The following is a 12,539-nucleotide window of genomic DNA, read 5'->3' as shown; positions in this document are numbered from 1 at the left end:
TACGGCACTCACCTGGGAGTCGGGGCTCCGTGTCAATTTGGGGAATGCGTGCGGGGGGTGGGGCCAGAGCGAGCGTGCAATGCGTGAGGGGGGGGGCGGGGCGTGGCAGAGTTGCCAATGCGTGCAGGGGGCCGGGGCAAGAGGCCAATCTGTGGGGGGGCGGAGCCTGGGTGAGCGGCTAATCCGTGAGGGGTGGAGCCGAGTCGAGGCGAGCGGCCAATGAGACGCTTGTCGCGGTAACGACAGAATTTTGGAGCAAGACAGACAGACAGACAGAATAAGGCAATTATATATATAGAAAACCGCATATACTGAATGTGTATATATGTGAAGTGAACCTGTATAGAACCGGGGTCGCAAGAGCGCAAAGAACCCCATCATTATGTGTATGTTGAATTAAACAGAGATAAAGAAACACCAGAGAGTGTACAGCTTTAATTCAAAAAAGTGACCACTACATCTCTGACATGGAGCGTAGGTAAGTCTGTGTATAGAAAAATAAAAAAATAAAGTGAGAAATCCCCAGATAGAACGCTCCGGATCAAAGAATAAAGACAGCAGTTTACTATAGGGCAGGAGCGTGGGGAAAAAAAGATCTGCGCATGCGTTAAAGATCTGTATCTGGAACCGACAGGTTAAACAAGTTCAAGACCGTGGGAACCAACCAACAGCGCATGCGTGACAATCAGGAGGCCCAGCAAGCGCCTGGATCAGCGGTAAAGCGAAGGAGAAGAATACAGGAAAGAGGCACCAGTGTAGAAAGTAGCACGGGCCGAGACTCACCCTGAAAGTGTATCATAAGAAGGACGACGAAATAAAAATATAAATATAATCGCCTAAGCGAAAGTGTGAGTCTATATAGAAGGTGAACGTGCATCAGGATCAAGGACCCAGGAGAGACAATAACCCGCATCCATTGTGTCCAAAAAGGACCCAAAGGGATCAGAAAAAAGGGGGGGAGAAAGAGAGACTAGTACAAATATCAAAGTTCCATGATCGAAAAAGAAGTAGAGAACCGTGGGGACACGATCCTTGTGCGAGCGTGTATATAGGGATCTACAGCACAAACCAAGGAGGATAAAGAGAGGAAAGCAAAGATCGAAAATCAGTAAAAGAGGCCGCACAGGCAGACAACCTCAAAACAGATAATAAAGAGTGAATGGGTAGAACTAGAGAAACCAACATGATCTATCAGAAATAGAGTAGTGTAAAAAATGTAAACAAGCAGACCATGGACCATAACCAATGAAAACGAACAACGAGGACAAGAGTGTTCCCAATGTGTAGACAAAGTGGGGAGAAAATCCTCAAAATCCCAGACGGAACAATATACAAAATCAGAAACTGAAGAATAGGTATTTACCATCCATAGGAACAGTGATAGTGACGAACCCTAAACAAAGGTGTATCCAAATACGTATATTATGCACATAAAAAGCACAAAAATTGTGCAGAAGCATATGTATATACACATAAAAAAATATAAAATTTCTAAATATATATATATATATATATATATATATATATATATATATATATATATATATATATATATATATATATATATATATATATATATATATATATATATATATATATATATATATATATATATTATTTAGAAATTTTATATTTTTTTATGTGTATATACATATGCTTCTGCACAATTTTTGTGCTTTTTATGTGCATAATATACGTATTTGGATACACCTTTGTTTAGGGTTCGTCACTATCACTGTTCCTATGGATGGTAAATACCTATTCTTCAGTTTCTGATTTTGTATATTGTTCCGTCTGGGATTTTGAGGATTTTCTCCCCACTTTGTCTATTATATTTGTTTATTATATATATATATATATATATATATATATATATATATATATATATATATATATATATATATATATATATATATATATATATATATATAATAAAATAAAGGGGGCAGGTGCTCCTGAAACGCGTAGACCTGCATGAATATAAAGTGACATTAATCTGATCTTCTGAACGAGTGATCTGTTGGCGCGGCAATTGAACACCCCTCTCTATTGCTTTCTGTTAACTTGAAGCACATGACTGATGCAGTAGCAGACCTAGTGCTCCATCCACTATCCAGCAAGTCAGAACCACTATCTACCACAAACCACATTTTTATTTTTAGGCTATTTACTTCACTTTATTTGTGCAATAGCATTTAACAATTATCAAATTTTCCTGTATAATATTACTTCGGACCAGTGCCATATTAGCTATTTTTGTGCAATAGAATATACTGAATAAATTTCTTTGCAATATTTTTGTGTCAGTGCAATTGTATATTCTTTTCATATACGTTGTTATACACCAGTTTGAGATGAAACTTTCAGTGTGGTGCCACCTTGTGGCTATTACATCATTTGTTATTTCTTTTTAATTATACTTAATGAAAACTATATATTTTACTGTTTATTGGTTCTTTGAGAACTTTTTTTCTTCTTTTGAATTCTTGTACATGTAGTGTGTAACCTTTTTTCTAGTTCAGCAATTTAGTGCAACATTATTTCCAATGTGATAACATGCAGATATATTTTTTGTTTGCACTGACATTTGGATTGATATGTGCTTAGTTTCCACTACTGCCTAACACTGATCAGTTATATCAATGAGGGGCAGGAGGAGAGAAGCAGTTCTTCGTGAGAGGGAAGTACGTCACACTTTTTGGCAAGATTTGTTTTCTTGCAACACCTAGAGATTGGCAGCTAGCCCAGTAGGCCAGAGAGGTAATCAATAATTCAATAATCATGCAATGGTGGTCATTACCAGCAAAGATCATAAAGCCTACATATATGACCACACATTTACAGTGGAACCTCGTTTAACGAGTAACCCATGTAACGAGAATTTCGCTTAACAAGCAAAGCTTTCTGTAAATTTGTAACCCGGTTTACGAGAAAGCCTTGCTGTACAAGCAAAATCCTCACCGCACACACTTCCGGTTCCGTACATTCACCGCGCTCTTACCCACACTTGCCCGTACTAGCGAACAGCAAGTCCCAGGAGAGCGGCGATGGAACGGAAGGTAAGGTGAGCATAATATGTACATGTTTGTGTGTGTTTGTGCGTGTTTGGAATGACACAATAGAGGACCAGGATGGGACATTTAACAAGTTGTGGAACGAATTGTCTGCATTGCAATGATTTCTTATGGGAAATCTTGCTTTGCTGAATGAGTAACTTGGTTTACAAGCACACTCCCAGAACGGATTGTTCTCGTTAACCAAGGTTCCACTGTATGTTAAAAAATAAAATGTAATTGTCCAGAATTAAAATTTGTATTGAAAAAAATAGATCTGGGTGTCAACTGTGAAAAAAGGGAACAAGAAATACGAAAATTACATACTGGTAAGGTGTTTTTTCAGAACCCATGCCAGCACCACTAGAGAGGGGATTCGCTCTTCAAGGACAGGAAACCTAAAAAGGATAAAAAGGGTGGCACCTCTCTCCGCATTAGTTGGTTGCAGAGCATGAAAGGACCTTCAACGGAAAATATTAACATAACGCTTAACCATAACCATCATATGTCCACGTGAGAAGGTAAAAGATAAAACACTGGTGATACACCCAAGTGCAGGGAGGGAATGTAAGGGTGCTGTTGTGGGTTTCGAAAAAAAACAAAAACACATTATCAGTAAGTAATTTTGCATTGTTCAAGCACCCATGGCCACATCATGAGAAAATTACAGCGAGAACAAAAAAAAAAGAAATCTCTGTAGAGCTTTACCAAAGGCAGCCACTGGCCAATCAGAGGCCAGCAGATGACATCGTTGAATGTCAGGCATCTCATCACAAGGTAATTTGAATCTACACTAACCGCTGCAATTGAGAAAGGTTGAACATAATAATGATCTGTATTGTCCAGAGCTTTGATGCATTTTAACTCGAGAATACGTAATGTATACCTCTTTAACTTGTAGCATTATACTTTTTATATGTGTGGGACTTTAACTGCTGTTTTTCTGAGGACGCTGCCTTGACATCAACTGTCATATGATATATGCAATGGTTTACAAATTTAAGCTCTTAGATCTGTAGAGTGTTTTATTTATTTTTTTTTCCGTTGTCACCCAGATTTTAATTTTTCAATATACACTTAATGTTGAGCAATAAAATTCTATATTTGTAACATAAATGTGTGGTCTTATGTGTTGGTTTTCTAAGATTTTTTTTTTTTTCTTGCTAAAAAGTACATTTTAGAATTTAACAAAAATAAAAAACAAAAACAGTACATTAAAGAGATCACATATAGAGGCATTAGTGGTTATATGCAATTACCTGTAACCTTATCAGATACATATCATTGTATGGATTGGATTGGCTCAGTAGAGTGCTATGGACCACACCCCCCCTTAATTTCTGTTCCAAGACTGCAATGTGCTGACGTTGCCTGTAAATATAAAAGAACTTAATAGATTATTATTTTCCCTCAAATATATTGTGACATTATGATGGAAATCTGGCATAACTGCCTGTTATAATGTAATTATTTGAGAGGATTAGTCTATTAACCCCTTAAGGACGAAGCCAGTTTTGTACACTACAGTTCAAGAGTTTGGGATCCCCCAGACAATTTTGTCTTTTCCATGAAAAATCATACTTTTATTTATCAAATGAGTTACATAATGTATAGAAAATATAGTCCAGACGTTAACGAGGTTAGAAATAATGATTTTTACTTTAAATAATTTTCTCCTTCAAACTTTGCTTTCGTCAAAGAATGATCCTTTGCAGCAATTCCAGCTTTACAGACCTTTGGCATTCTAGCTGTTAATTTGCTGCGGTATTCTAGTGATTTTTCACCCCATGCTTCCAGAAGCCCCTGCCACAAGTTGGAATGACTTGATGGGCACTTTTTGCATACCATACGGTCAAGCTGCTCCCACAACAGCTCAATAGGGTTGAGATCTGGTGACTGGGCTGGCCACTCCATTACAGATAGAATACCAGCTGCCTGCTTCTTGCCTAAATAGTTCATGCATAATTTGGAGGTGTGCTTTGGGTCATTGTCCTGTTGTAGGATGAAATTGGCTCCAATCAAGCGCTGTCCACAGGGCATAGCATGACATTGCAAAATGAGTGATAGTCTCTTATTCAAAATCCCTTTTACATTGTACAAATCTACCACTTTACTAGCAACAAAGCAACCCCAGACCATCACATTGCCTCCACCATGCTTAACAGATGGCGTCAGTCACTCCCTCCAGCATTTTTTCAGTAGTTCTCAGTCTCACAAATCATCTTTTGTGTGATTCAAACATCTCAAACTTCGATTTGTCTGTCCATAACACTTTTTTTCCAATGTTCCTCTGTCCAATGTCTGTATTCTTTTGCCCATATTAATCTTTTCCTTTTATTAGCCAGTCTCAGATATGGCTTTTTCTTTGCCACTCTGCCCTGAAGGCCAGCATCCCGGAGTTCCCTATTCACTGCAGACATTGACACTTGCGTTTTGCGGGTACTATTTATTTTAATCAGATACATTTTTATTTTTCACCAAGTATACAAAACATCTGTTTATAGTTCTGCTTGTTATTGCTGAAAATATAAACTTTCCCTCCCCAACATCCCCTCCTCCTCAGCGTACATATTACCCATATCAATATCAAAGATCTTACATTTTAACCCTTCAAAAGCATGTATTGGAATGTATAGAACTAACTATCTCTGCCCCTAGTCCAACATCTCCCAACTCTAATATTTATCCATATTGCAACCACGGATTCCACAATCTATCAAAAAGTGCAAGTTGTTTCATTTTCCCATATATGCTTCTCTCCATTCGAACAATATGATTAACATATGCAACAAATTCCCCTCTAGTCGGTGGGTCCCCCTGCATCCAGTGTTTGGCAATTACCGTATTTTTTGGATTATAAGACGCACTTTTCCTTCCAAAAATTTGGGAGGAAAATGAGGAGTGCGTCTTAAAATCCGAATATAGCTTTACCTGGGGGTCCTGTCTGAGCGGTGATCGGGCGGCCGGGTGCCTGTAAGCGGTCGGGTAGCTGTGCTTGCGTGCGGGTGGCAGCCGGGTGCCTGTCGGTGCCGGTTGCCTCTCTGTGCAGGTGGGCGGGCAGCCTGCTGGCTGCCACTCTGTGCGTGCGGGCGGCTGTGCAGCAGGTTACCCAGTGTGTCCGCGGCTCAGTTTCAAAATGATGGCGTCAGGAGCGGGCGCGTGCACAGATGGAGATCTTGGATGAGAGCTTTATCTGCGCACGTGCCGCTCCGGGAGTCAGCGCGTGCGCAGATGGAGCCCTTGGTGCCTGCTGCACCACTCACCCGCCGCTGCTGCTACTGCCACTACTGACCCGCCGCCCCTGCCACCACGGACGCCGCCGCACCTGCCACCACGGGCGCCGCCGCACCTGCCACCACGGGCGCCGCCGCACCTGCCACCACGGGCGCCGCCGCACCTGCCACCACGGGCGCCGCCGCACCTGCCACCAGGGACCCCGCCGCACCTGCCACCAGGGACCCCGCCGCCGCACCTGCCACCAGGGACCCCGCCGCACCTGCCACCAGGGACCCCGCCGCCACTGACCCGCCGCACCGGCCAGCAACATCTCTGCCTCCTGTGACCCCACTTCACCACCACTGCTGCCCCCCTCCGATAAGACAACACCGGTGTATAAGACGGACCCCATTTTAATTTTTTTACCTTTTTTTATGTCTAAATTTGGGGTGCATCTTATAAAGCGAAAAATACGGTACTTTCCTTGCCGCATACAGCAATCTGGCTATCACTATTTTAAAATTGTTGTCTACTCTAATTTCTTCCACGTAACCTAGAAGACATACCAGGGGTCGTCTGGGACGTTTACATCTATAAGCTCCTTCTATTCTATTAAGAACAGTTATCCAAAAGGGTGCCAACCTGGGGCACATCCACATCATGTGGAAAATGCCGGCACCTTCTCCATTACATCTAGGACAGTCGGAGTTACTCCTCCAATCCCATTTTACACATAATTAGCGGGGATCTATATGCCCTATGCACTACGTAGAGGTGGGATAATCTTGCTGGTTCACTCATTGATAATTTCGGTATGTATTCCAAAACACTATCCCATACCTCATCAGTAATCCCGTCTATCTCTGCCTCCCATTTAGTCCTAGTGTTTAGAGGGTGATCAAGCAAATATGTATGTAGTAGGTCCCTATATATAGTAGATATGATTCCTCTTGTGGGTCCATTACTACACACATATTTCAGTACTAGGTCTGCCTGCACCAGCAATGATTGCTTTACCCCCTGAGCCACCACTGAATACGCCAACCGTTTGTACTGGTACCACCCAAGTGGGGATATCCCAAACTCATCCTCTATTTGTATAAACAATTTCAGAGGCCCCTGGCTAAGAATTTTCCCTATATACCATATACCTTTACGTGCCCATTCCTTAATTTTGCCTATCTTGTATATCTCAGCAGTTTTCATTGTCCCACAACGGAGAGAATTCAGTTATTGCTGTAATCTCTCTTATTTGCTTGATCTTCCTCAAGATTCTATTCATCAGGCCAAGTGTGGGGCTCGTTTTTCCTATTCTCCCAAATGATCGTCCTTCAGTCCGAACACTAATGGCTTCCAATGGAGAACATGCCCTAACAGTCTGGATGCTGGGTCTACCACCCCTAAATCTGCCCATCCCCTGAAATGTTGACTTTGAGCTGCCAGATAATATATTCCCGGATTTGGTAGTGCTAGCCCCCCCTCATCCTTCGGTCTCTGTAGCGTCTCGAGTTTAAGTCTGGCTTGTTTGTTCTTCCATATTAGAGCACGGAAAATGGAATCAATCTCCTTAAAGTGACTCTGAGGGATCCAAACAGGAGACTTGTGCAACAAAGAGTATCTTGGGCATAAGCACCATTTTAATAAGATTAATCCGTCCTATTACTGATAAATAAAGCTTATTCCAAGCAGTTATCTTACTTCACAGTTGCGTCAGCAAAGGGACTAGACTAATAGTAATATAATTCCCAATTGGCATGGATACCTGAATGCCCAGATATCTAAACTGGTCCACAACCCGCAGTCTGTTGACCTCATCACCCAGGATCGACCTATCCACTCCCACGTCCACCTGAAACAGATTCGATTTGGTACAATTGATAGTCAGTCCAGAGATCCCCCGTACCGCTCAATCACCTGCATGGCACAGCTCAACGATGCCCCTGGGTCTCCCAGAAGTAATAGAATGTCGTCTGCATAGAGGGCTATCTTCTTTTCTAGATGGCCATATACAAATCCCTTTATGTCTCTGTTCTGCCGTATAGCAGCCGCCAGTGGTTCCACTGCCAGAGCAAAAAGGAGAGGCGAGAGCAGACATCCTTGGCGAGTACCCCTTTGTAGATCCACCGTGTGTGACAACATTCCATTAATCCTCACTTTAGCTACTGGTCTAGTATATAACAGCTGTTTCCAGGATAAAAATTTAGGGCCAAATCCCATATGTCTTAGCACTCCGCACAGGTGTCTCCATTCCACACTGTCAAATGCTTTATGAGCATCTAATGAAGCTATTACTCTCTGTCCCGGATTGTCCACCGGCAGTTGCATGTTAAGGTATAATCGTCGTATAATTTTTGGCCAAGGATCTATTAGGCATAAAACCCGACTGATCCTGGTGGATTAGGGTAGATATCACTTCTGTTAATCTATTAGAGAGTACTTTGGCCAAAATTTTTACAGCCGTCGTTAACAGTGAGATAGACCTGTATGATTCGGGGACTTTTGGATCCTTATCCTCTTTAGGTATTACTGTTAAGGTACCGTCACACTAAGCAACTTACCAGCGATCCCAACAACGATAGGGATCGCTGGTAAGTTGCTAGGAGGTTGCTGGTGAGATGTCACACTGCGACGCTCCAGCGATCCCACCAGCAACCTGACCTGGCAGAGATCGCTGGAGCGTGGCTACACGAGTTGCTGGTGAGCTCACCAGCAACCAGTGACCAGCCCCCAGCGCCGCGTGGAAGATGCTGCGCTTGGTAACTAAGGTAAATATCGGTAACCAACCCGATATTTACCTTGGTTACCACCGCACGGAGCTACACGTGCAGAGAGCAGGGAGCAGCGCACACTGAGCGCTGGCTCCTTGCTCTCCTAGCTACAGCACACATCGGGTTAATTACCCGATGTGTGCTGCAGCTACATGTGCACAGAGCAGGGAGCAGCGCACACCGCTTAGCGCTGGCTCCCTGCTCTCCTAGCTACAGCACACATCGGGTTAATTACCCGATGTGTACTGCAGCTAAATGTGCACAGACAGGGAGCAGTGCACACTGCTTAGCGCTGGCTCCCTGCTCTCCTGGCTACAGCACACATCGGGTTAATTAACCCGATGTGTCCTGCAGCTAGCTACATGTGCACAGAGCAGGAGCCGGCACTGACAGTGAGAGCGGCGGAGGCTGGTATCGAAGGTAAATATCGGGTAACCAAGGACAGGGCTTCTTGGTTACCCGATGTTTACTGTGGATACCAGCCTCCACAGAAGCCGGCTCCTGCTGCCTGCACATTTAGTTGTTGCTGTCTCGCTGTCACACACAGCGATCTGTGCTTCACAGCGGGACAGCAACAACTAAAAAATGGCCCAGGACATTCAGCAACAACCAACGACCTCACAGCAGGGGCCAGGTTGTTGCTGGATGTCACACACAGCAACATCGCTAGCAACGTCACAAAAGTTGTTCGTTAGCAGCGATGTTGCTAGCGATGTTGCTTAGTGTGACGGGGCCTTTATTATCGCCTCCCTCATAGACTGGCAGTATCCCCCTCTCCCTTGCCTCCACCAAGACACTCAGCAAATTAGGTAAGAGTATTTCTTCCAAAGATTTGTATACCTCCACCGGTAGATCATCTACCCCCGGGGCTTTTTCATTTGCCATGCCATGCAAAGCTCTCTCTCTCTCTCTCCTCAAGTGTGATAGGGCCCTCTAGACTGTGTTTCTCTGTCTCTGTAATTTTGGGTAATGTCATTGTACCTAAGAAAGCCTCTAGGTCGCTCTGTCTCGTCTCCCCTCTAGTGGAATATAATTCCTCATAAAAGGCAGAATATCTACCCCCTCCGTAACCAAATCACCCGTTGTGGTGCGAATGCAATGCACAAAGGATGATTGTCTCTGGGCTGCCGTCACCACCGACAACAGATGTCCCACCTTTCTCCCTCCGCATAAACAAATGTAGAACTATTTGCAAATTTATTAAACAAGAAAAACTGAAATATCACATGGTCATAAGTATTCAGACCCTTTGCTCAGACACTCATTTAAGTCACATGCTGCCCATTTCCTTGTGACCCTCCTTGAGATGGTTCCACTCCTTCATTGGACTCCAGTTGTGTTTAATTAAACTGATAGGACTTGACTTGGAAAAGCACACGTGTCTATATAAGACCTCACAGTGCATGTCAGACCAAATGAGAATCATGAGATCAGAGAAACTGCCCAAGGAGCTCAGATACAATTGTGGCAAGGCACAAATCTAGCCAAGGTTACAAAAGAATTTCTGCACTAATCAAGGTTCCTAAGAGCACAGTGGCCTTTATAATCCTTAAATGGAAGAGGTTTGAGACAACCAGAACTCTTCCTAGACCTGGCCGTTCAGCCAAACTGAGCAATCATGGGAGAAGAGCCTTGGTTACAGAGGTAAAGAAGAACCCCAAGAACACCGAGTTCCAGAGATACAGTAGGGAGAAAACTCCACAAAGTCAACTATCACTTTAGCCATCCACCAGTTGGGCCTTTATGGCAGAGTGGCCTGACAGAAGCCTCTCCTCAGTGCAAGACATATGAAAGCCCACATAGAGTTTGCAAAAAAACACACGAAGGACTCCCAGACTATGAAAAGATTCTCTGGTCTGAGGAGACAAAGATAGAACTTTTTGGTGATAATTCTAAGTGGTATGTGTGGAGAAAACCAGGCACTGCTCATCACCTGCGCAATACAAGCCCAACAGTGAAACATGGTGGTGGCAGTATCATGCTATGGGGGTGTTTTTCAGCTGCAGGGACAGGACGACTGGTTGCAATTGAACGAAAGATGAATGCGGCCAAGTGCAGAGATATCCTGCAAGAAAACCTCTTCCAGAGTTCTCTGGGCCTCAGACTTGGCCGAAGGTTCACCTTCCAACAAGACAATGACCCTAAGCACACAGCTAAAATAACAAAAGGAGTGGCTTCAGAACAACTCTGTGACCATTCTTCACTGGCCCAGCCAGAGAACTGACCTAAATCCAATTGAGCATTTCTGGAAAGACGTGAAAATGGCTGCCCACTAATGTTCACCATCCAACCTGACTGAACTGGAGAGGATCTGCAAGGAAGAATGGAAGAGGATCCCCAAATCCAGATGTGGAAAACTTGTTTCATCGTTCCCAAGACGACTCATAGCTGTACTAGCTCAAAGAAGGGAATTTTGTTTACTTACCGTAAATTCCTTTTCTTCTAGCTCCAATTGGGAGACCCAGACAATTGGGTGTATAGCTATTGCCTCTGGAGGCCACACAAAGTATTACACTTAAAAGTGTAAGGCCCCTCCCCTTCTGGCTATACACCCCCAGTGGGATCACTGGCTCACCAGTTTTAGTGCCAAAGCAAGAAGGAGGAAAGCCAATAACTGGTTTAAAGACCAATTCAATCCGAGGAAACATCGGAGAACTGAACCATACCACATGAACAACATGTGTACCCGAAAAAACAGAAAAAACCCAGAGAAAACAGGGCGGGTGCTGGGTCTCCCAATTGGAGCTAGAAGAAAAGGAATTTACGGTAAGTAAACAAAATTCCCTTCTTCTTTTTCGCTCCTAATTGGGAGACCCAGACAATTGGGACGTCCAAAAGCAGTCCCTGGGTGGGTAAAAGAATACCTCGTGATAGGGCCGTCAAACAGCCCTTTCCTACAGGTGGGCAATTGCCGCCTGAAGGACTTATCTACCTAGGCTGGCGTCTGCCGAAGCGTAGGTATGCACCTGAAAATGCTTGGTAAAAGTATGCAGACCCAATCAGGTAGGTGCCTGACACACCTGCTGAGAAGTAGCCTGGTGCCGTAATGTCCAGGATGCACCCACGGCTCTGGTAGAATGGGCCTTCGGCCTTGAGAGAACCAGAAGCCCAGTAGAACTGTAGGTTTCAAGAATTGGTTCCTCGATCCCCCGAGCAAGGGTGGATTTGGAAGCTTGCGACTGTTTACGCCGACCAGCGACAAGGACAAAGAGTGCATCCGGGTGGCGCAGGAGCGCCATGCGGGAAGTAGAACCTGAGTGCTCTCACCAGAACCAACAGATGCAAATCTTTCTGAAATTGATGGACTGGACGAGGACACAAAGAAGGTGAGGTGATATCCTGATTGATATGAAAGTGGGATACCACCTTAGGGAGAAATTCCGGAACCGGACGCAGAACTACCCTGTCCTGGTGAAGGACCAGGAAGGGAGTTTGTATGAGAGCGTTGCTAGCTCGGAAACTCTCCTAAGAGACGAGACCGTTACTAGAAGGCCACTTCCCG

At 44.0% G+C, this 12,539-nt stretch overlaps 1 protein-coding gene across 4 annotated transcripts in view; it reads right to left on the bottom strand.

Moving 5' to 3' along the window:
* CEP85 (centrosomal protein 85) overlaps positions 1-12,539 on the bottom strand; it is a 162,880-nt gene that overhangs the window by 120,338 nt on the left and 30,003 nt on the right. For all 4 annotated transcript variants that reach the window (XM_075351101.1, XM_075351104.1, XM_075351103.1 and 1 more), the window contains one exon: positions 4,313-4,424. In XM_075351101.1, coding sequence (XP_075207216.1) covers positions 4,313-4,424 — 112 coding nt within the window. The remainder of the gene's footprint in view (positions 1-4,312; positions 4,425-12,539) is intronic.

This window comes from Anomaloglossus baeobatrachus, chromosome 5 (genome assembly GCF_048569485.1).
Source record: "Anomaloglossus baeobatrachus isolate aAnoBae1 chromosome 5, aAnoBae1.hap1, whole genome shotgun sequence".
NCBI classification, from domain to species: Eukaryota; Metazoa; Chordata; class Amphibia; order Anura; family Aromobatidae; genus Anomaloglossus; species Anomaloglossus baeobatrachus.
The sequence above is the reverse complement of the archived record's forward strand: the minus strand, read 5'-3'. Positions and strand labels throughout refer to the sequence as shown.